This window comes from Lepeophtheirus salmonis, chromosome 1 (assembly GCF_016086655.4).
Source record: "Lepeophtheirus salmonis chromosome 1, UVic_Lsal_1.4, whole genome shotgun sequence".
Taxonomy (NCBI): domain Eukaryota; kingdom Metazoa; phylum Arthropoda; class Copepoda; order Siphonostomatoida; family Caligidae; genus Lepeophtheirus; species Lepeophtheirus salmonis.
Genome location: NC_052131.2, coordinates 39,562,052 through 39,585,801, shown reverse-complemented (window position 1 = coordinate 39,585,801; position 23,750 = coordinate 39,562,052). Strand labels below are relative to the sequence as shown.

General features: G+C 30.2%; 1 protein-coding gene and 1 long non-coding RNA gene across 2 annotated transcripts; one reads left to right on the top strand and one right to left on the bottom strand.

Annotated features, from left to right (window-relative positions):
• Positions 1-18,068: 18,068 nt before the first annotated feature.
• On the top strand, positions 18,069-19,986 carry LOC139906916 (uncharacterized). Its single transcript, XR_011783105.1, has 4 exons — positions 18,069-18,186; positions 18,312-18,843; positions 18,896-19,029; positions 19,092-19,986. It is a non-coding gene; the product is annotated as an uncharacterized lncRNA (long non-coding RNA).
• Positions 19,987-21,173: 1,187 nt separating this feature from the next.
• Positions 21,174-22,759, bottom strand: LOC121128179 (uncharacterized). The gene is made up of 3 exons (XM_040723759.2): positions 22,441-22,759; positions 22,229-22,371; positions 21,174-22,160 (listed from the first exon to the last, which is right to left on the bottom strand). The coding sequence occupies exons 1-3, from the start codon at positions 22,723-22,725 to the stop codon at positions 21,467-21,469; spliced, it is 1,122 nt and encodes a 373-aa protein (XP_040579693.1). The 5' UTR covers positions 22,726-22,759; the 3' UTR covers positions 21,174-21,466.
• Between the last annotated feature and the right edge of the window lie 991 nt (positions 22,760-23,750).

Sequence of the window (23,750 nt, the reverse complement as noted above, 5' to 3'; positions counted from 1 at the left end):
TTCCTTTTTAGGTTTTAATTATGGCAAACTCAATTACATTTTTTTATTTAGATCATTTTCGGAAATTTGGAATTAAATTCAAAAACCGACCCTGTATATTTTTCAATTTTTTTAACTCCTTAACATTATTAAAAATAATATTTAATATTATTTAAAATATAGATAGTATTAAGAAATATTAAACAGTTTTGTGAACGATTTAGCAAATATAAAATCCTTTTTTAAACACGTGTATAAGTGTTGTGTTCAAGTTACAATTTATATAAGCAAACTGGATAAGCTGCAATTATTTGTCTTAAAATACACTATTTAATTACATCATTGATCATTTTAATTACCAACTAGTAATTGAACCTATCTTTTTATCCTCATCCCAAGTACTGTAAGTCCTTCATTCAAAATTATTCATCTCTTAATTTTGGGTTTCCATTTGTACAAAATTGCAACTTGTATACAAAATATATGATATATATATATATAAATTTGTACACATTCATTTATGAGCCAAATTTTAAAACTTAGATTCATATTCAAGAAGAGCCATTTCTATGGGTCTTAATTTTCTAATATATGTACATATATTATAAAAAACACAGCATCAGAAATTGGGAAATTTAATTTAATAAAAAAAGTCAATAAACATTAAAGTTTAAAATTAGCCCCTTAAGATAAGGACTCCTTTTGATTACTAAAGTATCCAAAAATCTCTACAATAAATAATCTTAAAGAAAAAAATACATTGATTAAAAATACAACGAATTTTTAAAAGTGTATCAATCTATAAAATTAATTCAGTCTAAAAAACAAATACAAATAGTTAGAAGGATTACCTTGGAATGACCTATTCTGATGCATATTAAAGACTTTGATAATACAATTTTAAAATGTTTTAGACTTTTGGGTACATTTAATCTTGAAATATAGTTTTTTTAACATAATTGGTTTTCCTTTCACATTATTTGTTTTTAACATAATTGGTTTTCCTTTCACATTATTTTTTTATAAATTAAAGTCAACCAAACGGCCGGGTCTATATATAAACCAACTTTTAAAATATTTAACCAATTCGTTTCGCAATTTTAATGGATTTTCCATATGTTGCTCATTTGAGTATTCTAAGAAAACAATATTAGTAACTTTTTTGGGGGGTTCACTCCATTTTAGGACCTACAATAGCCTGTGTACGAAATCAACACAAAATCTTAATTTTAATTATATATTCTATTCAAAATATACGAACAAAAAAAATAATTCAAGAAGTAGTATGGGTAGGTTATTACTAGTAGTATTAAACAAGTAATAGTCAAAAAAATAAAAGTCAAAGCCCTTCAAACAACTGGCCAAAATTTACACCAGAGAGGATCTAAAACTATAGGCAATCCTTATCATTGCACATGCATCTCACTATCAATCCATTAAAAGAAATAGACGGATTGACAGTTCTATAAACAAGTTTAATCCAGATAATCTTTGAATCAATGGAGGGTAATTATCCATCGGTGTTCGAACTCACCTGGGTTCCCCCATCCCATATATAATATCAGAGGGGTTTGTAGGGTGTGTGCTAGAGGGCTTTAGTCTCCCCCAGGAGGGTTTTTTGTCGTTACCGTAAAAAAATATCATTTTGTAGAAAAAAATCAATCTCAAAACAAATAGAAAATGCTATTTTAAAGCTTTTGCATCTTTAAACAGAAAGGTAATATTGTAAAATTCAGGCTCGAGAGAAATATTTTATCTCAAGAAATTGTCTTAAAAATTTAGCCCCTCCCCCCACAAAAAAAAACCATTGGATACCCTTGAATATAAAGGATTGACCAACAGTAGGGGAGACTAAGGACCCTTACAAGCTATAGTTTAGTTTTAATTAGTGTACACTACTCAGCTACGGATGCACTTAAAGCATCAATCCCACATATGAATTAATTTTTGGTAATTATTCTAAATCCTAATGAACTAGCAGTTTACTTAATTTAATCACTAAATCATAAGCCCCAAATGATTAAGCATTTATTAGCCACTCCAATAATGAGATATAAAAATTCTGTATTTGTTCCAATATATTTAAGAATAACTAAATAGATTAAAATAGTTGAACATAAATACCAACATTTAAATACTTACATATTATTTACTTTTTTATAAAGATATGTAACATATACAAATATTTTATATATATAAAGCTATAAAAAACTTTTAAACGCTTAAATACATATAATAATATGCATTACGGAGGTGCTTCAATGCATCTATTTTAATATAGTTTGTATGTGTAGACATGGTTAACCATTGAGGGGAGCTCTATTTTTTCGGATTCGTTTGAATCCCTTTACTCCTTCTTTGTTTAGTATATTTTAATGGTACTATTTCATATACTTCAAGGGTGACACAAAAACTTTCCAGTTCAAAATTGAAATTGTTATAGATGTAGGATATGTGAAGTAGGCATTCATCCCCAATGCTTTGAAGCTAACCCCACAAAATTATCATAATTTTTTCTAATATTAATAAAATTAGACAACATTTGAAGTATTCATCAAGAAGAATAGTGGTTTTATAACGATATATATTAAAAAGTCAAAATATAGATAATATCCCAAATAACCCAATGCGTACTCATAGGCCCATATGTGAGGATGGAAATAGATTAAAAATTTTGAATAATCTTATTTGAGTCCAAAAAAATGTCATATTGAAATATTGATGATGTCAAATACTTTTTAGGGGGTTAGGCAGTAATGGGTTACTTACTAATTATGTTATTCTATGATAAATTTCTAAAGAAATTAACAATAAATTTAAAAGGGCCATATGAATATCTTACATTTCAGCTACATTCAGATCCAATCATTGAGAACATAATTATGTATAATGCATGTTTTTATCAAATTTGTACGCCTCATATTGGGGGAAATTACAGACAGGAATTGATTAAGATACGAATTCCCCTGCTATAGCATGTTGTTACCTTTAATGTATCAGGTAACCTTTCCTCCAAAAAAAAACAGAAAAAAGAACCAAAATCATTTGGTAGTTAGCCAAATAAGTCAATCATGCCAACTTCTATTTATCTCTTAAGTACTCCTTGACTATCATTGACGGTGTTATCTCGCTAACACAAAAATATCCTATGCATTTTGTTGTTAGCTGTCGATTCCCTCCTCTCGCTTGATACATCAAGGCTATTTCATAGTCTATTCTTTTGGATAAATAAACAAAGTAATAATTTATTCTATACTTCCGTTTCCAAAAGAACAGGAATATAATTTCTTGTTGATCCCTCGTATATATTAGTCATTTTGGCTATCGTATAGAAATACAAATTTATAGTTACTCTTTTAATAGAATATTACAAAACAATATTATAATATACATAGTATAGAATAATAACTATGTATAGTTTAATATTACAAAATATATATATAATTTATATTATAAATTGTGAAGAATTAATATGACGGTGATAGTCTGGGAAATAAGAAATATATAGCAGTTGGTTTATAGTTTTTAGCAAATGATTACGGGCCTTTTTTCTGTTTCTTTTCGGATGAAAGGTAGTATGGTGCAACAAAGATAACGGCGTGAATTGTCATATTATTTATCCACATTTTTTAAAATGAATTACATATAAATTTATAATATATAATATTAAAATCCACATAGTTATATTATTCAATACCGTATTATAATATGGCTGAGAAATATTTTATTAAAACTATAACTATGCGTTTCTATATTATAGCCAAAATTTATTTATGGAAATAATAAGATGGCCAATATATATACAAAGAGAAACTGAAATGGTATTCCTTTCCTTTTGGAAACGGAGTTTAAGTATGGAATAACTTATTACTTTGTTTATTTATTAACAAGAATAAATTATGAAATAGCCAATAAACATGACATATTAAATGAAACGAGGGCATCTACTACTAACACAAAAATGCATAAAGTTTTTTAGTGTTAACAAAGTGACTACTGGATACAAAATAATTATAGCTGGAACCAATTCAAGAATAAAGCGTCATTTTGAAAAACGAAAATGAAGAAGACAAATATAATTTTTGATGAAGTCATCAAATATAATAGTTAAGTCGGATTCCCAACTTTTGGGAATAAGAAGGCTCGATTCTTTGCAGTATTCATCAATAAATGTTCTTTTGTCATTTCATATTTATTAAAAATTCATCTGATGTAAATAAGTAAATGTAATTATGGTAGTTTAAGAGATTAGTCTTGGTGTCTAGATCAATTTTTGAGGATCTTGTTTGGGATTTTAAGACCAAAAGCAAGGCAATAGCAATATTAACGATTTTCTTTTCTAAAAAGAAGGAATTTGTGAAAAGAAAAAACTATGTATAGGAAAAGGGGTTGGTATGACTAAAGTTGATAATATTGTAGAGAAAAACGCGTGCAAGGAAAAGGGGGGAAATACATATGGTATCATTGTTTAAAATACTGATGTGATTATCATCTGCCTGCTTTATTATGATTTTTGAGGGTATAACGAAAGTATTTATTAGCAAAATGTTTAATGAAGATATACTACGTATAATTGACTTAGACGTTTTTTATCCGTTACAGTAGATTTTATAACGTCACACTCCATGAAATTGTAATTCATTATGAACCTTATTCTCAGAATAATAACTAATTAAACGACAAAGTAGAGTATTTCGAAATATATTTGAAGTTCCAAGTTTAAAAAAGAAGGCTTTATTTAAATATAATCTACATAATAAAAAATATACCATCATACATTTATGTTAAATTTACAAAATTAAACAATTGGAATCATATAACTAATAACAATAAATTATATATACAAAATATTGAAATAATAGATTGATCCAAATAATATTTTCTTGTTCTGACACCGGAATCCAGTTAAATATGTCATAACTTTAGTTTGCAAAACACAAACGAGACGTGGAGTTTAATCAAAAAGATGATCACCCCTCTTCTTCATGTGGAAGTTGCTATATACAATTTTGCACAGGATAGACATATCTCTACCGATGAGATCTAACTAATTATTAATAATAAAGTAAATGTCAAAATTATAAAATTAGACAATAAATATACTAATTAAAAAAAAAAAATGTTAGAAATAATCTTAAAGATTTAGAGCAAAAGCTAATTATGTAGTAATGTCCGGCAATATTACTCCTCATTAAGAGCATCAAAAAAGATATTTTCCCCGTTATTTATGTTTATATAACAACATACTATTTTCATGAAGGATATACACAATTGCTAATTATAATGCTACACCCAATTCATGTGTGGGTATAAGTGACAAATGCAGATCTCCAAAAACTCATCCCTGTCGTGTCTTTCCTCGTTGTAACATGGTTCCCATTATTAAGTAACACTCATACGTCTATGATATATATATTCTTATGGTTATTTTTTTTTGTGTTTGTGTTGTGAGGATATTAGATGTTAAGGTTTAAGATTTGGGAATGCGCGGGAAAAAACAAGGGGGGAGTGGTAGTAAGACCGATCCAACACTAGTCCTCAGTAATTCTTAACTATGATGAGCAGTTCTTATTTGAATTTATAAATTATTTAGATATAGGTATTCGATAATTAGAATAGAGGCATTGTTTTAAGAAGGTACATGTAATTACGTATATCTCATAGATCTCAGTAGCCGTCATAGGTTTCGGAATTACCTTTCATAAGATATAGACTAGGAGTTTATTACAAGAAGAAAATCCTATAATGGATGCTTACAAAAGTTTCCCATAAATGAGCAAAGATGATTTCAGATAATCTCAAGTTTTTGCTTGTTATACTCGTAAACAAATGTATAACTAAAAGTAAAAGTAATAGGCCTTCAAAGGAAGCAATTAATTTCCATAGTATTCATTATGTCCTAAACTGTTTTAAAATTATTGTTCTTAAATATGTAAACTATTTTGATCAAATCAAACGATGTGGTCATTGTTGTATCCCTTAAACTTTCTTGAAGATGAAAAGAACAAATTTCAAACATTATAGGTTAAGTTTTAGTATTGCGTCGGCCCTTACTGTGGCACTTAAAATTAATCCCGTCCTGTCCCTATTATTGCTCCTTGAAAAATGACCAATGAACGACTTTTGCGTTCGGTTCAGACACACCCTAAAGACTTACGCTCCTCCGAGCGGGATTGTCCAAGAAGCCATCAGAGGGCATACTGGTCCTTGAGGAAGACAATTTACAATGCCTTCATGGGATTGATGGTCGGGTAGACCCTCATACTCATATCCATGTGTAGGAAGGAAACCTTCCGTCTCCGTCAACCACCTTAAGTCGGCCTTCAAGAAAAATCCGAATTCTGCAATTGCTGACATGGCCAGGAAGAAGAAAAAGTCTCCATCAGCGGTATCCAGGGCTTAAAAAAAGGCAGTAGGAAAGTCTTTGCGGCGTATTCCGCTGTCCCTGTTGACAGAACAGCAGAGAAAATTCCGCGGGGCGTGCAAAAAAGATCCTGAACTACCTCAAGGGAAGATGTAGACTCATTGTGATCTTTTCTGATGAGAATACCTTCATTGTTGACCCTGTCCTCATGATGGATTAGTAACATTTGGGCATGTAGTAGAGGAGTACCAATATGTCCCCACCACCAAACATCCAGCTTCTGTGATGATGTTAGGCCTGGTTGCATCCAACAGGAAGGCCATAAATCCCGTGTGGTTCCATCGTTGGTGATTCTCCAGTACATCCAGAGAGTTTGCAGAAGCTTCCGTCACCACCTGGAGCTCACTTTCAATTCTGAGGGTGAATACAAATAAAAAACATGTTCTTAGGGTTTCAATTAATAGTTAATAAACGTGTTTCCTAATTCAACCAGGATCCTACCATGGACTTCAATACTTTGTGTGTTAAAATGGGTAAATAGTATCAGTTGGCCCGGTGTAAGACAACGCAGTTATAGATATCTAATTTGTATTTAACTGCCTTCTTTAATCATAGTATACCTTATTAAGGACGGTTCAGGACTGCAATTGATCGATCAATATGACTTATTTTTTTATTCCCGCTGTTTTTACTCATTTCAATTATTGTTAATTTATACAAATTATTAAATTCAAATTTAACCCTAATGACTAAACATATTGTTAATATTTTGGTGAAGAAAAAAATTAAAATTAGCCGTCAAACCGATCCATTTCTTACCCCAAAAATTAATTTTTAAACCCTGAATGCGTGTTTTTTATAATCCATTTTCAAAGTAATAAGAAAAAACTTTCAAATGTCATGATCATTAAAGTAGTAGTTTTATCATATTTTAAATGAATGAAGTAGAGTTTTAAGGTCTAATTAAAGGTTAAAGATCACAAAAAGGTCAATTGCTTCCAAATTTTAGTGTGTGTACTAAATTGTTTTATTTTTAGAGTAATCATTTAATTGGATCTTCTGTTGTATTTTAATAAATAAAAAAGTTATGTTAGGATTCAGAGGTTTTAATTTTAAAGTTATGTTGCTTCATTTTAAGTTTCCTTAGAGTTCCTTTTCTCAAGTGAATCAGAAGAATGTAATCCTTATTTTTAACTTTGAAGAAAACAAAATTGTACTCCTACGAACTACTTTAAATACTCAAACGATTAAATATACTGTAATGACTTCCAAATCTAATCAAATAAGTATCAAAGTTCATTCCAAAATTTTATTGCAAGAGGCTAAACTTGTAGAATTTACTGTTACATGAAGTTATCAAAATCAAACGTCCATGAAAAATGTACATATACATATAAGCAGTCACAAACCCTCTTACATAGTACAATACAATGAATTCTGACTTATTTAGCTATACAAGAGCCACCATTTTATGATAGTTTCAACTTTCCAATGACTTTTACAATTTTGTTTCATTATTTGAAAGGCTGGCTGAGAAATATCTAGGATATCTCAAGGATTTATTGTTTTCAAATGAAGATAAAGTTCCTTCAATTTAAGTACTAATTTATTGTACGGAACATTTATGGATATTGCTAATTGTAGGAAATATTATAATTAATAGACATACATTTAGAGAAAATAAACTCAATGCAAGAAAAACTTTTTGTGCCAGCCCATGTGTACAGATAAAGGTACATAATCACGGCCCAAATGTTAATTCCCCCCAAAGAAATTCTGTTCAAACTCATATGAATGGATTCCATGATTTATAATTCAAATCAGGAATAAAATATTTACAAAAAAATAGGTAAACTGTTTTTTGTTTGCTATAGAGTTGGCAAATCAGTCAGGAACCCGATATATATATGTATATTTTATTTTTTTAATTTACGTCTGAGAAAAAATATAATTTATATCTTAATATTAGCCTTTTCCAAAAAGATTGTTGTTACTATATAAATTGCAATGAATTGAGGGGGTAACGTGGGATTGTCGTGCAAATTACTTCTTGATTCATGAAAAATAAGAAATGATCATCGACATGAATCATCGTATGAAAGCTGGATAAATATGTCAAAAAAAAAATTGATTAAATGAGCATTTATAACTATGAGAAAAAGTAATTTCGGGATTAAGGTTTTTTTTTTGTTTTTTTTGGCCAGAATATTTTTTTTTTTTCAAGAGGGCTTAAAATATGTTTTTGCATCCAAAAATTAGGCCTAAAATTGAATTTGATTTTAATTTCCAAAGTACTTCAGTAAAAACGTTAATTTAGTTGTTAAAATATTATTTAAAATTTTATTAAAATTTAGCAGTTTAATTATTTATTCAATAAATCATATATATATATAATAAGGATTTGAAGAGGAAGTAACTAAAGATATTAGATAAGGGGTCCTAAATTTTAATGATGTCTTATGAACAAAATTAACTTACTGAGTATTTACGAGTTTCTGAAGAAGAAACTCATTGAAACAAAGGAAAACTGGTTTGAAAAAGATTTATTCTACAAAATTGTGTTTTTGTATTTAATTCACTCATTCCTCTCAAATAGAAAGATTTTAAAATTATTTTGTGATGAAATGAATAGTTAAATCATATAGCTACTAATAAAATAGGATAATTTCTTGATAGTTTATACATTTTTCCTTAATTCAAAAATAAGTAAAAATAAAGAAACGTATTGATATAATTTTTAAATTTGAATTGATAAGAACTAATTTACATATATCTGAAATAAATTGCTCAAAAATATCGTCGAAAATTTACTAAACCAGAAAGGATCAAAAATATTACTTACCAAAGCCAAATTTGAAATTAAACAACTTTAAAATCAACTAAAGTGTAACTGTTAGAAGTTAATCATTTTAAGCAAGACAACTCTTCAAAACAATTTGTAAAGTTTCTATTCAATGCTCTTTAGTCAAATTTGTGAGGTGGAAAATTAAATATTTGTAACAAAATAGATTATATATACACTCCTAAAAGTATTAAATTATAAGAAAGCTTTTTTTTTCATTTTAAGATCTGCTTCGATTTAATTAAAATATTTTATTAAAAGTAAATATATGATTCTAACAAAGGTGTAAAATATGTTTTGAAACATCAATTTTCATCATCATTTTTACTTGATATTGTTGTATTGATATTGCTTATTATTTGTTGAAGTTACATCAAGTATAAATTAAAATTCATCATTTGCATATAAAACTTTTTTTTTAAACAATAATTTGCTTTTTATATATCTACTATATATGAATAATTAGTGAAATTAATTTACATGGCCGTGATATTTAAATATGTAAGGATATTACCATAAGAAGTTAAATACGGAAAATATTTTAATGGTGTCAGCAACTGAAGGGATTTACAATTATTTAGTGATAATAGCTATTACTAGCTATTAGTTCTTCCATTAATACTGTTGCTTCCACATAAAGCACAAGTACACTAGAACAACTTGTCTTTATTTCTTGAAATATAAGAATACAATGGCTCTACTTTTTATAATAAGACGATAACAAAAATACATTCTAACGAGAAAATACAAATATATATTTGGGGGTACACAAAATGGAATAACATAATAATAATGAACACTCCCTCCATTGAATTGTTTAATTATAATATATAATCAATTATCAATTCATCAAATCAATACTCATTTGGAAGGCATAACCAATTCAACCTTGAAAACTGATCGTGTAAATGTTCGACCATTAGAGACTCGGATAAGAACGCTTCTAACAAGCCCATCCTTACCCTCATAAACACTAATAACTATCCGTAGAGGCCACTATCTAATAATTAATTTACTACTACCACTATATCCACTACACGAAGATTTCTTTCTGGATTTCTCCACTTCGACCTCCTCTGCTGATCTTGAACATACTCTCTCATCCATCGTTTCTGAATAGATTGGAGTAACAAATTAATTTTTCTCCATCTATTATTAGGAGCGTAGACTTCTTATCACAAACTATATGTAAGATCGACAATATTGAATATATAAACACCGATATTAGGATTGAAGGGGTCAAAACCGGATCACCAGGTCTACTATATATAAAACACTCAAGGACAATTAGGCATGTGTCTAACTACTCATGCCAAAACCTAAACTGCCTATAAAATATGTTTGTTGTCAACTGAATCATAGACTCCCGAGCCCCGTCTTAAATAGGAGCCCTAGGAGAAATAAACTTCCATTCAGTGCCTCTCTCAGTAGTTTATTAATATACCCTTTTCGGACTTCATAAAATTCGTAAGTATCTTTAAGCATCCTACGAAATCTCTACCATTATCACTCCAAATGACCTTAGGAATGCACCTACGATAGATAAATCTGTAAAAAGCATTCAAAAAATCTTCTGTTCTCAATGATCTTGACATCTCAAGATGAATAGCCCTAGTGGTCATATCTGCAAATAGACAAATGTATGACTTGTTATTGACAGAACGCCTATTGGTACTGTAGGTTAGAATTGGGCCCGCATAATCAACGATACATGAAAAGCACCTTAAAAGATTTCTCTGATATTCTGGACCAGACACATGATTATATATTTTTCAATATCCACAACAATAACAATTGGATAAAAAGACCAACAGTATAAAATGTCAAAAAGGTCATGTTGAAGTTTTGGCCCCACATTTAAATAATCGTTCACAGATTTACAATGACCAGATTTTGCTGATACATCAAATACTATTCTAATTTTGGTGATACTTGAAGATTCTTTTAATACTCCATTATGAGGAAGATAAAATAAATTCTCTCGAGTATTACTTTTAAATTATAGGTACTTTCTCAATAAAACCATTGCTAAAATTGTCTTCTATTGCATTTATATACATGCTCTAATAATTAGGATCTTCAGGAAACTTAGCTTCCAAATTTTTGAATCTCTTCAAGGCTATATTACGAGTTGAAAATAAATTCAACGGAGACTGAATTGTTGGGAGTGGAACCTCAATGAAACCTTTTGTCTTATATTACTTGCTCATCAAAAATCTTCTGGGCCTCATACTCTGATTTAGAGATATGTGTATTGATGCACCATCACTCTGAATTTTCCAAAATTGAGAAATATCTTGTATTTCGTCTACCACTGTAATATGAAGAACCTTATTTCCCTCAAAAATATTATCACCGAGCCTCCCCCCTCTTCAATTACCCAGCCCAACTTAGTATGTTTTCCGAATGGCTCGTCAATATTTCCAAGTTTGATCAGAATGTTATCTAAGAACCTAGTGAGCATATCAATGCCAATCAAAAGGTCAAAACTAGCGGCCAAGCAAACACTATCTCCCAATTTTAAACCTTTCAAATCGGGAAACTTAAATATATCTAATGGTACAGGGTCAGTATAATCTGATATTCTCTCTACTTCAAAGGCCAAAATGGGTATCTAAGAATTGTCAATCAAACTTATATATCATGACGATGATGGCTTTTTGCAGATGTCTCCATTTTGTCAACACCAATAATTGCAAATCTCTTTTCGACGCCTTGGGATTTTAATGTTCTTGCTAAGTTAGAAAATATTAAATTTATCTGTGAACCTTTGTCATATATGACTCGTGCAGAAACAGAATATTCCATATTAACGACCATCGTTCTGTCTGACATTAAAATTGAAGAACTAGTATGATTTTTATGTGTAACTCCCATACCCATTAGAATTCCCCTTTAAAAACTTCGGATTATTGTCGACATTAAGTAAATAATGATGTATCTTCCCTCAGTATTTAGAAGAGCCAAACTTACAACCATCATATCTGTGATCTGTATAAAGACAATTATAACAAAGATTGTCAGAACGTGTAATCTTAAGACGTTCTTTTTAAGATTTACTCTTAAATGAACTACATTTCCAAAGAGGATGAGATCCGCGCTAACATAAAAAACAAACTTTATAATTTACACTGATTTGTAACACGTTCCTTTTCGACAAATGTTCAAGTTTGACTCCAGTCTCAGCCACTCTGACTGTCATTTCCAAATATTCCATAAGTTTGGTACGACAAGAACAATCAATGGAGCTAAGAAAGTGCTCCCACCCTTCTTTCAAATTTCTTATTTTCAATAATTCTTCTAGTATTCTCTTCATCACTTAGTACGTCATTTATTTCTAAAGATCTTTTAGCAGATGATACATTGTCATACAACTGACTAAGATCTCTATAGTTATTATTACAACGAGTTAAATCAATGAATTCGTGAACGAGCTTGTTGATAACCGAGCTGATTCTACCATACAAATTATCCGATAGCTCCATAGCCTCGTCATAACCCTTCTTATTGATAGGTAGCGAAACTATAGGGTTTTCCAATAAGAGGTATCACTTTTGTTAATAATATCAGCCAAAGGACTGTCACAGCTTCGTTTACAAGGCCGTATTCTTAATATGAAATTCTCCATCACCAAATCGAAAAGTGGCTGTTGTATATCCTAAATAGTTTAACAAATTCCATCTTTGAGGTCTTGATTCGACGCTGGGCTGTTGGTGTTGACCTTACCTTTCACATGGCCATAAAGGAAGAAGTCGTAATGTGTTCAATCACAAGATCTCGGTGGCCAATTGAGATCCCCTCTTCGAGAGATAACACGGTCTGGAAACTTTTCCCTTAAAAGAACGATAGTTTCGTTGCTTGAGTGGCACGTCATCTTGTTGAAATTAAACGTTGTCCAGATCAATACTATCCAATTCCGGCCATATATAATCATTAATCATCTCTCGAAAGCGTAATGAAAGTTAATCGATTTAAAAAAGATACGATCCTGAAAGCATAGCTGTTGTCGCCATTTGGCTGATATTGTTTTCCATTATTAATGGCATACCTTTCTCTTAACATTGAAATAAACATCCAATCATTTATCTCAAAAAATGCCATTTTTCTTTGAATATCAAAATAACACCTCTTATTGGAAACCCATATTCTTTGCCCAAAGGTTCTACCTTTAAACAACTCTTCAAATATGATAACTTCAATAAAGGATCCATATTTGACGAATTAATTAATGATTCAAAGGAATCTCTACAGCATGAAAATTCTGTCAACGTTCCATCAAATGAAGCCAACTGAAGCCTTGGAAAAACATTAATTACGGAGCTCTGATTACGATAATTCGTTGACTGAATAGATCAAGTTACCTTACATGCTTCAATTCTACTTCTCGTTCATCTTTAATTGATTTTGCTTCAAATCGACTTAACATCTCTTTTTGACTCCTTAAGCAGCTTCACATATTTATTTTGGAGACCATTGTGTTCATCTACAACGTCCTGAATAATCTCCATCCTTGCTAATTATTCCATTGTATTATATGATTGGGACCACCTCTCATAAGTAAGACCTAATAAATCAATTAATAGACCAATTTGATGGGAATCATCATACTCGGATCTAATTTCACTTTCTATATTATTACATGCATCTAAAAAAAACCTTCATATTTTTGCTTAAAACAGCAAGACAAGCATCTACCTTTTTAGTCGGAGGCATAATTCAATAAATAAATACCCACCAGAATATAATTAATGGAATGCTCCCATGTATAACGTCACATATACACATACAAATAAAGAATAAGAATGATATAAAGGGAGTAAGTAATTCACAGAAAGTTTGTTACGCAATATAATTATAAATTCTCTGCACACCCCAATTTTATTTCGACTGAACCAACAACAGCTTCATTAGCTGACAGACCTCTATGATTCTGACCTTTCCGTTTACTATTTTTACCTTTGACAGTTACCTCCAAAAAATTCAATCGATTGAAAAATTCTAGTAGTTAGTAATATCTTCCTTCAAGTTGATTGAGGCATTGTCCAGCTCTTCTTTCTCATTTAGTCTAGATTATGTGGTATTTGTCCAGTTTGTAGGCATCATGATGCTACAATCAATATGCTTGAAATTCTTCTAATTTTCAGAAGACTTGAGGTATCTGAAATTTCATTTGACTCAAAGCTATCAACTATGTTGTAGGTTCTGAAGATCACGATTATTAAAGATCAACTGCAAAAATATAACCACTTCCAGTTCTGACAGGTGAAATCCTGGATTTGTTGTTTTTTAAACTTTTATTTGATGTGTTATTACTCAAAAGCTGGAAGTAATTAGATTTTTTCCTAGTGATAGTTTTAATATTTTAAAATCTATCTGGAATTCCAGTACTGAAACGCCACTAGAGATGTAGTTATCAAGATTGGTTTTTATTTCTTTATCAAGACCAAAGTAAGTATTTAGAAAAATATGATTTTGTAATAAAGACAAGAGTCATTTTTATCTCTTGATCTCGATCCCTCAAGGCATTAGTCTTGTCTTCGTATAGGCTCCCCAAAGTTTTGACTACAACACTAGACTTATACATATTTTAATAATTTTATCATTATAATAGTTCAAAGAAGTGGAAGATCTCATCATTACACATCATAACAACTACATTTTTGATGGTTGTCATATTAAATCCCCTTGTGGCCAGTTATGAACAATAAGGACATAGTGTATTCAAAGGGATCATCAAACCATGTAACATCATTTGAATCCCTTGAGTTTTTAGAAATCAAATAAAAAAACTTTGATCAAAGCTATTTATTACATGATTTATATTATATAGTTCCAATATCACTTCACAGGTCATGAAAAAGGGTTGATTTTCGATTATAACCTGTTGTTTAATAAGGTCTTGCTGAAGAATGGGGCACGAAGGAGGTGAGACGCAGAATTGAGAAGTAATGAGTATTATAGTAATATGTACAAATGTTTGTCGAGGGGGAAGCAAAGTTGAAAAATGACAAAGATACTATGAGCAAAAAGTATGTAGAGAGATAGTAAGAGATTTAGTCCCCTTGGGACAGCACAAAGGAAGTAGACAGAATGTGTGGAATGGCATAGAAGAAGCAACAAGAATTATAAAAAGTAAAGTATTGAAGTACATAAAGACGACACATTTATGTAACTAACAAGGTAGCTTTAAAAAATGAAATGGGATAAAGGTGTACTAATGAAAATATGAGAAAATTGTTTAAATAACATATTCATATTTTGGCATACGTACATTCTTGATACATACCTACCAACAAAGTTAAGTTTTTATTCAACCACCGTCGCTCATGCTGTAGGTAAAAGTTCCTTACATTTACTAAAATACTGTTCTCATAGAGACGAGTACAAAATAAATATAAAATTGATTACTTCTGTTCTTAGTCAAGTCTCAAATCTGGCGTCAATATATCATATACGGTTTCTAGGAAGTAGTAATATTGTCATTTGAAAATTGGCATCTGCGGAAATTTCATACTATTGTACATACTATAGTGATTCATCTACCGATTTGTTCCACTACAGATGGGACTAATTCATCAAGGGATCTGTAGATAGTACTTTTTTTAATGTTCCTTTCATTGGTAGGATAGAGTTGTACTGATTAAGTTTGAGCAAACACTTTAGTAGTACAATTACTCCATCTAACCTAAGAATTGTCTTTCAAGTCCATATACAGTGATGCTTTTTGGGCATGAAAAAAATAAGAAACTGAAAAACAATTTGGTAACGTTACAATTTATAGAATTTTTAGGATTGGAGCACCTTAGCTGCCATGACCTTTCATTAGATCAGCAAACAAGTGGCTGTGACAAGGGAGGAGAGGAAGATGGAAATATACAAGGACATAGGTAATCCTACTCTGATTCCAACAAGAACTTACAATTATAACTTCGAAAAAATCCTGAAGGTTGCTCTCTCCGTCTTTTATGAGCACACTTAAATTTTCAATCCAGTTTCGTATACATCAATGATATACTTGAGTTATTTGCTAAAAAGAGAAGTTTACTCTTGGTATAAATAAAAGGACAACAGCTTAAGGAAAGAAAATTCCCTCTTCAGTTTGCCAACTTAATAAAAATCGGGTCACCGAAAAAAAAAACCACCATATTTTCTATATACACACTAGAGTAGGTTTGCTCGGCGTTGTCCGGATATAAAGAAATGGAAATTTAATTTTGAGCTCTTCTGCTTCGTATAAATGAAAGAAAGGGATTTTTCTTCGCTGCATGTTTATATGTATCTTTGCACATTTAAAAAAAAGGAAATTATAAGGTTTAGAGAAGAAAAAATATTTAAGTTGAACTGTCGTTCTCTCAACTTTCATATTACTGTCAAAAATCCTTTGTCTCATTACTTTTCTTTAAAAAAGAGATACTTTTATTTTTTATAAAATACATTTTTTTGGACTAGGTTTTTTTATTAACGACGGTTTAAAAAAAACCTAATGTAATTTCTGACATTTTTTTTGCTCACTTTTTTCGAATACAGAGGCCCCCTATTAAACTAGCTTAAAGCTTCATATCATATTTTATTGATTATGCTCGTAAAAATGAAAGAATTAATTATAATCCAAATTCAATTATTGCGCATCAACAGGGTCAGTGACCTCCAAGGAATGTTAGAGTCGGAATAATGGGAAAATGGGATGTCAGTCTGAAAATTTTTGATAGTTAAATAAAAATCTTATATAATATGTTATTTCATATCTGAGTAAAAAAAATAAAACAAATCAAGAAAGAATTTTGAAAAAATTGATATTTCTCTTATTTCTCTCTTCAGAAATACAAATTAATTTAACTTCATAAATAAAATAAAATAACGTCATTAGATGAAATATTGATACAGTTTATTTAAAAAGTCAGATAATTTCATGATGGTGTAAAAAAAATAAGATATCCGTCGAAAAAGTAGTGGCGCCCACAAGGGGAGAGCTGGAGGGCCCATAGCCCTTCCCTACCCCCTACCCCAAAAAAAGAATTTTTATTCTCACTTGAAAATGTAATATTGTATTTATTTTTTAAAAAATCTAATATTTGAAATGTAATTAATTATTTTGTAAATAGATATGGATTATTGAAATTTTTCTCCAAAAAAAAGTAATTTTTAAATTTTATATTTGAGTTTTATGTTTTTTCTGAACAATTCTAGATTTTAAAATTTTTTTTGTTAATAGTTGAGGATTTTTTGAAATTTTTCTCAAAGAAATTTTAAATTTCTTATTTTTCCTCAAAAAATTTATTTTTTCAATTTAAAAAAAAATATCAAAAAACCAAGTTAATTATGAATAATTCGTATTGCCCATTGTTAATACCATCTATATTATTAAAGCAAAGTGTGTATGTCCATTTGTCTGTGGATGACTCATTTATAATAATGAGCGTATGTATCTATGGATCAATGCATCATATTAAAAAAGAAAAGAGGAGAAGATAAATATTTGAAAAATAATGAATGTGACTTTATATGATGTTTAGAAACGAGCATGTGTAACCAAAGCACAGCGCATCATATTAAATAAGAAATTAAAAGGGGACTATATATATATATTATTTAAACGTTTATCTCTTCATCGACGCCTAATTACTTTGAGTAATGCCGGGTACTCCCGCTCGTAACTCATATGCATGGATTGATAAATATTCGTATAATACCCGAGGTTAATAGAAATACAAGTAAGACTATCATGCAATTGGGATTGCTAGAATTTTCAACCTGATGTATCGTACCGACTGCGGGGCAAGACAGGCAGATTTTAACAAAACATGCAACCACTCATAATCTATGACATCCCTATTGCTAGAATTTTCCATTTAATGTATCGTAACGACTGCTGGGAAAGAAAAACAGATTTTGACAAAACAAACAACAACTCATTTACTATGACGTCAATATTAAAAACGCAGGGGAAGTCAAACATCAGTCGTACACGTGTTATGGTATAAGTCTAAGGGTGATGGTTTTGGTAAGAATACAAAAGCGTGCGAGGAGAAGAGAAGAAATACTTATGGCATCATAGATTAAATAATATGCATCTTCTTCTATCAAGAACGTTATCATTTCCATCTTTATTATTCAATATTAATATAGTATTAGATGCTGATAGTCGATAGACAACTGAATAAAATGCCTAAAATAACGTTGTCTTCTATCTGGATTTATAAAAATGAAGGACCAGGAATTTGGAAAATACTTACCGGATGAGAAACAAATGGCTTGTCGGATTTATCGATATAAATGTGCCTTTAGTTTCCTGTCTAGAATTACACACCACTCATTATCCTCATCTCAAAACAGGAGTATGGATATTCATCTATAAAATCAAGTTAACGATGAATACATCAAGTCAGACTTTAACTTTGATCTCACAAAGATGCTTATTGCATGTAATATAATCTTATCCATTGCTAATCATCTTACGTTCAAAAAATTTATGGAAAAATACACGGGTAAATTCTTCCCTTCCCGAGGAACCATCATTAATTAATGGAGGATATTGGCAATGATGTCATTTATAGAAATACCTCCATTGTAAATTGTGAAGTTAAGATAATTTTCACCCTATTTAAAGTCATCCAGACCAAATTACGAAATGGAACTCCGAGTTTTGTACCATTTAAGAGTAAGTATTCATTTTTTTAAAAATCTAATCATAAAATATGATTCTATTTTAGTTAAAATTATCAAGAATACACAACTCATTAAATGGCAAAAACAAGTGCTTAAATGGTCACAACAACGTGAATAGTAGCTTTGGATGGTTCGCAACTAGTTTGTCTGACATTAGTTTATTCAATTAAAGACTTGGGTATGATCATTAGGTTTTCCAATATTACAAAGTCAATAAATATTACTTTTTTATCACTTAAGGATTAGCTATGGTTGATAAACCCCAACAAATGGTGTTAAAAAAACTCATAAAAGGCAAAAACAACTGCTTAAATGGTAACAACAACGGGGGTAGTTACATTGGGTGTAGCATTATAATTAGCAATTGTGCGTATCCTTCATTATAATAGTATGCTGTTATATAAGCATAAATAACAGGGGTGGGGGGGGGGGAATCTCCCTTAATAAGGAGTAATATCGCCGGACATTCCTACATAATTAGCTTTTGCTCTAAATCTTTACGATGTCATGTTAGAAAACTACATTAAGTCAAGAATGGTTGCCTGAATTGTCTTATCGGTTATAAAGGAGTCTTATTTTTATATCTAAGATAAGTAATTAAGGTTTAAAATTTGACTGCATGGATTAACTTTTCTTTTTTTTAGATAAACATGAAATAAATGAAAGTGGGATTCTAAAAGCTGTTCGTACTAAGATTGGAAGAAGATATGGGTTTAAATCTAACATTATTTTATGATTTTGACATTTACTTTATTATTAATAATTATTAAGATCTCATCGGTATAGATATATCTATCCTGTGCACAATTGTATATGAAACTTGCACATGAGGAAAAAAGGGTAATGCTATTTTTTTATTAAACTCCATGTCTGGCTTGTGTTTTGCAACTTAAAGTTATGACATATTGAACTGAATTCCGATGTTAGAACAAGAAAATATTATTTGGATCAATCTATTATTTCAATATTCTGTATTTATAATTTATTGATATTATTATTGTTATATGATTCTAATTGTTTAATTTTGTATATTTAACTTAAATGTATGATAGTTTATTTTTTAGTATGTAGATTATATTTAATTAAAGCCTTCTTTTTTAAACTTGGAACTTCAAATGTATTTCGAAATACTCTACTTTGTCGTTTCATTTATTTCACAATGAATTACAATTTCATGGAGTGTGACGTTTTCAAATCTACTGTAACGGATAAAAACAGTCTTAAGTCAATTATACGTAGTATATCTTTATTAAACATTTTGCTAATAAATACTTTCGTTATACCCTCAAAAATCATAATAAAGCAGGCAACTGATAAATAAAATAAATTAATAATAAATAAATTCTCACTGATAATCACATCAGTATTTTAAACAGTGATAGGCATAGCATATGTCTTTCTACCCCCCTTCTCCTCGCACGCGTTTTTCTCTACAATATTATCAACTATAGGTATAATAACTTTGTATTTCTATCAAACTTGATAATACCTAAATCAGAGAAATGAAGATTTAAAAATATATCTTCATATTTTAATCCCAATAATTATTCATGCTTATATTACTTACATACTTGTGTATCTACAGTAATTATGCTCAAAAAAAGAAAAACATTTTATGTTTGATTATATCACAGTCATAATCAAAATACAATCAGTATATGTATGCCGCGTAGCAGATGTAACTAATTGCAAAGTTAATGTTATTATCTACAATAAAATAATTAGTTAAAATTTGTCTCTTTATTTTTGATACATTAATTTTTAATTCATAAATGAATATCCTTTAATTCTTTGAAGATCTCGAGATCACAGCTATTCTACACGTAATTGTTATTTAAAGAGTTTATTCAATTATTATCGACCTACTTACCTACAGTGGAGAAAATAATTATTGGATTTTCGATTTTGTAGGTTTGATTACTGACAAAGAAAAGAACGGACTATAATTTTGCGCGGGTGGATTTTTCAATGAAAACCTTGCCCCGAATTTACCATTTTGCCAAATGTACATTTCGCCGAAAGACAATTTTTCCAAAGGGTATTTCACCAAAAGACAATTTTTAATATTGATACCGGTCTGTGCAAAAGAATTGAGACTCTTTGAGGACAAATAATTCATTTTTAAGGCGTTTTTTCTGTATTCTATTGAAACAAAAGTGGATTAATATTTTACTTTATATCAGTTTATAATACGTCCTGAAGCCCTGGCATATCCTGACTCTCGATGTGATACCATATAGAAATAGTATGATAAATAGGTATTGTTCATGGGCTATATATGTCATATCGGTAAGTTAATTAGTAAAATTTTTGCAAAAAATATTTCTTTTAAATTATATTAATTAATTATCACTATATAAACACAACACATCAGCGTATTCTTAGAAGGTAGTTGTAATCTTTACAGCTGTAGTAACTTAAATAAATTAACACTTCATGAAATTATCTAATTTGGTTAATTGTAGTACGTATGGTTGGTCCAACTCTATGGTTAAGTCATTGGTATTGCAAATAATTATGTTTTTCTGTTAATCCATTACATTTTTACAATATTCATAATCCATATCTTCGAATGATAATTAATTGATAAAGGAAAAATGAAAACTGGATAAATATTATTCTCTCAAGAGAAAAGAAACATTAAATCCCTGGGTATCATGATCATCTGGATGAGCATAAGACTTATTTTTCTCAAGAAGACAGAGACCATTTTGAATGACATCATCAGGAACTTGTAAAATTGAAACTCGAACATCATAACGCATCCATTCATTCAGCTCATCTTTTGGTAATTGACTCCCTTCTCCATAAAGTAACTTAAACGCCTTCATCAATCTAATGGAACCTCGATGATTGCCTTGATAAACATTTAATTGGGTGTCCATGACTCGAAGACATAGGGTCAAATCGTTTCCTTTTAGAATGATTTTAGGAACAAGGATTGTGGGAGAACTGTTGAGACCATCAATGAGGAAGGAAACGAAGGACTCTTCATGAGAATATGACCTCAAAAGATTTTTCTTATTGTTTCCAATCAGTTTAATACTGTGTAACCAAAAGTTTGCTGAATCATTTTCATGATAGCCTAATGGAGAATGGCATTTGTTACATATGACGGATTCCCTAGATGCGTATGGAATGACGGCCATTGTTTCAGTCCACATAAGAACTCCATCCCTGATTGTGTCAGCTAATCGAACAATTTTGCTAGGGTCATGCTTACAACCACAAAACCAGGAAGCAGCTCCCTCCTTCCAATCCGATGAAGGTAACGCAGTAACTCGTGTTGCTACAAGAGATATACTTTCCCTACAAAAAGACAGATTTTAATATATAATATTAGGATTTTATTCTCCTATTATATATGAAGTCTTTACTCGTTGCATGATTTACATCGCAAGGATAGATTTACGTTCTCGATTTCATTGGAGTCTAGCACAAAAGGATACTTGTTTACGACTTGCGATTCCTTGTGTGACTTCACAGATGGAAGCAACTCAAATTCCTTTTGGAATTCCGCCTATGGAGCAATATAATGAGCGAAAAATAATGAATAAATATAAATTTCCACTTTATAACAGTAAGCTACCTGAAATGTATTGGATCCCAAAGTATGAAGAGCAAAAAGGATTTGATTCGGATCATCTCCAGTCCGAATATAAATGAGTTTCCCCGAAAATTGGATATTTCCAGGAAAACTTAAAACAATTTTCCGATGGACACCCTTGACTATTACATTGGAGCCAGAGGCCTCGACGGAAGAGAATTGAAATGGGGATGAGATGCGAATTATTCCGTGGAAAGAGCTAAATCTCCCTCTATACTCTCCCCATAGATCCCATTCCGTGGAATCTTCCTTTTCTAACGGCTGCATGAGTAAATATTTACAGCCCGATGACGTCAAAGGAATGTGGTTTACTTTTATATCGCGACTTAGAAGGGAAGAGCCAGTATATTATACTTATATAATTAAGTAGTCACAAATACGATATGGATTTAGCTACTCAAGAAGGACTTATGTCATCATAAAATGAACTTTATTTACATTATCCATGTCCTCAAACTTTAAAATAGGCTGAATGAATTTTCGATCTCAATTCTGTCCATAGGAGCAGTGTTTTTCATCTTATAAAATATAAAACCTAGTTTTAAATTTCCCGCGCACTTATCTGCATTGAAAATGGCACATTCCCTAAAACTGGCACTGACAATGACACTAAACATTATCAATCATATCCTGTTATTTTCATTTCTCAGTGTCAACTTTTTAGTATATATTGTGAAAAAAGTATATTTTAAAATATATGACAATTTCGCTCGGTCTCCTCTGAGGTATCGGAAATAAATAATAATATTATGTTAAAAAAATTTGGCAAGTTTTAAGCTATAATTCAACAATACCATAGAGAAATTAATATAGCTTAGAGGGAACTATATTAATAGACAATGGTTTTTGTCCATAACATTACTTATTTGATTACAAATAATTAGTGAATTACATTTCTATAGCTGACAAAAATTCATTGTAATTATTATATTATAGTCAGATGTATCAAGTTTCAAACTATTTATATACAATGTGCATAAGTTAACTCATGTATAATCAAATTAAAATTAGATTTATTATCATGAACATTAACCATCATTATGTTAATATATTTTAATTTATATAATTATATAGAAAAGAGCATGCTACCATAATTTTTAATGTTATTATTTGGAGTGTATTGGAGGAGAGGTGGCCACACCATGGGATATTCTTAGTGTCCCTTTTTCACATTTATTCTAAAGTACTCTTTGTTTCCAAAAATCATACTCAGCATTGTTTGCGAATAAAGAAACCGAGAGTTGTGGTATACTTTCGCAATTTCATTCGTAATGATAGTATTTAATAATGAT

Coding starts and splice junctions, on each gene's coding strand:
- LOC121128179 (XM_040723759.2), bottom strand. CDS start 22,725: ATGCAGCCGTTAGAAAAGGAAGATTCCACGGAATGGGATCTATGGGGA. Junction 22,372..22,440: donor TGGGATCCAATACATTTCAG/GTAGCTTACTGT, acceptor ATTGCTCCATAG/GCGGAATTCCAAAAGGAATT. Junction 22,161..22,228: donor CGATGTAAATCATGCAACGA/GTAAAGACTTCA, acceptor GTCTTTTTGTAG/GGAAAGTATATCTCTTGTAG.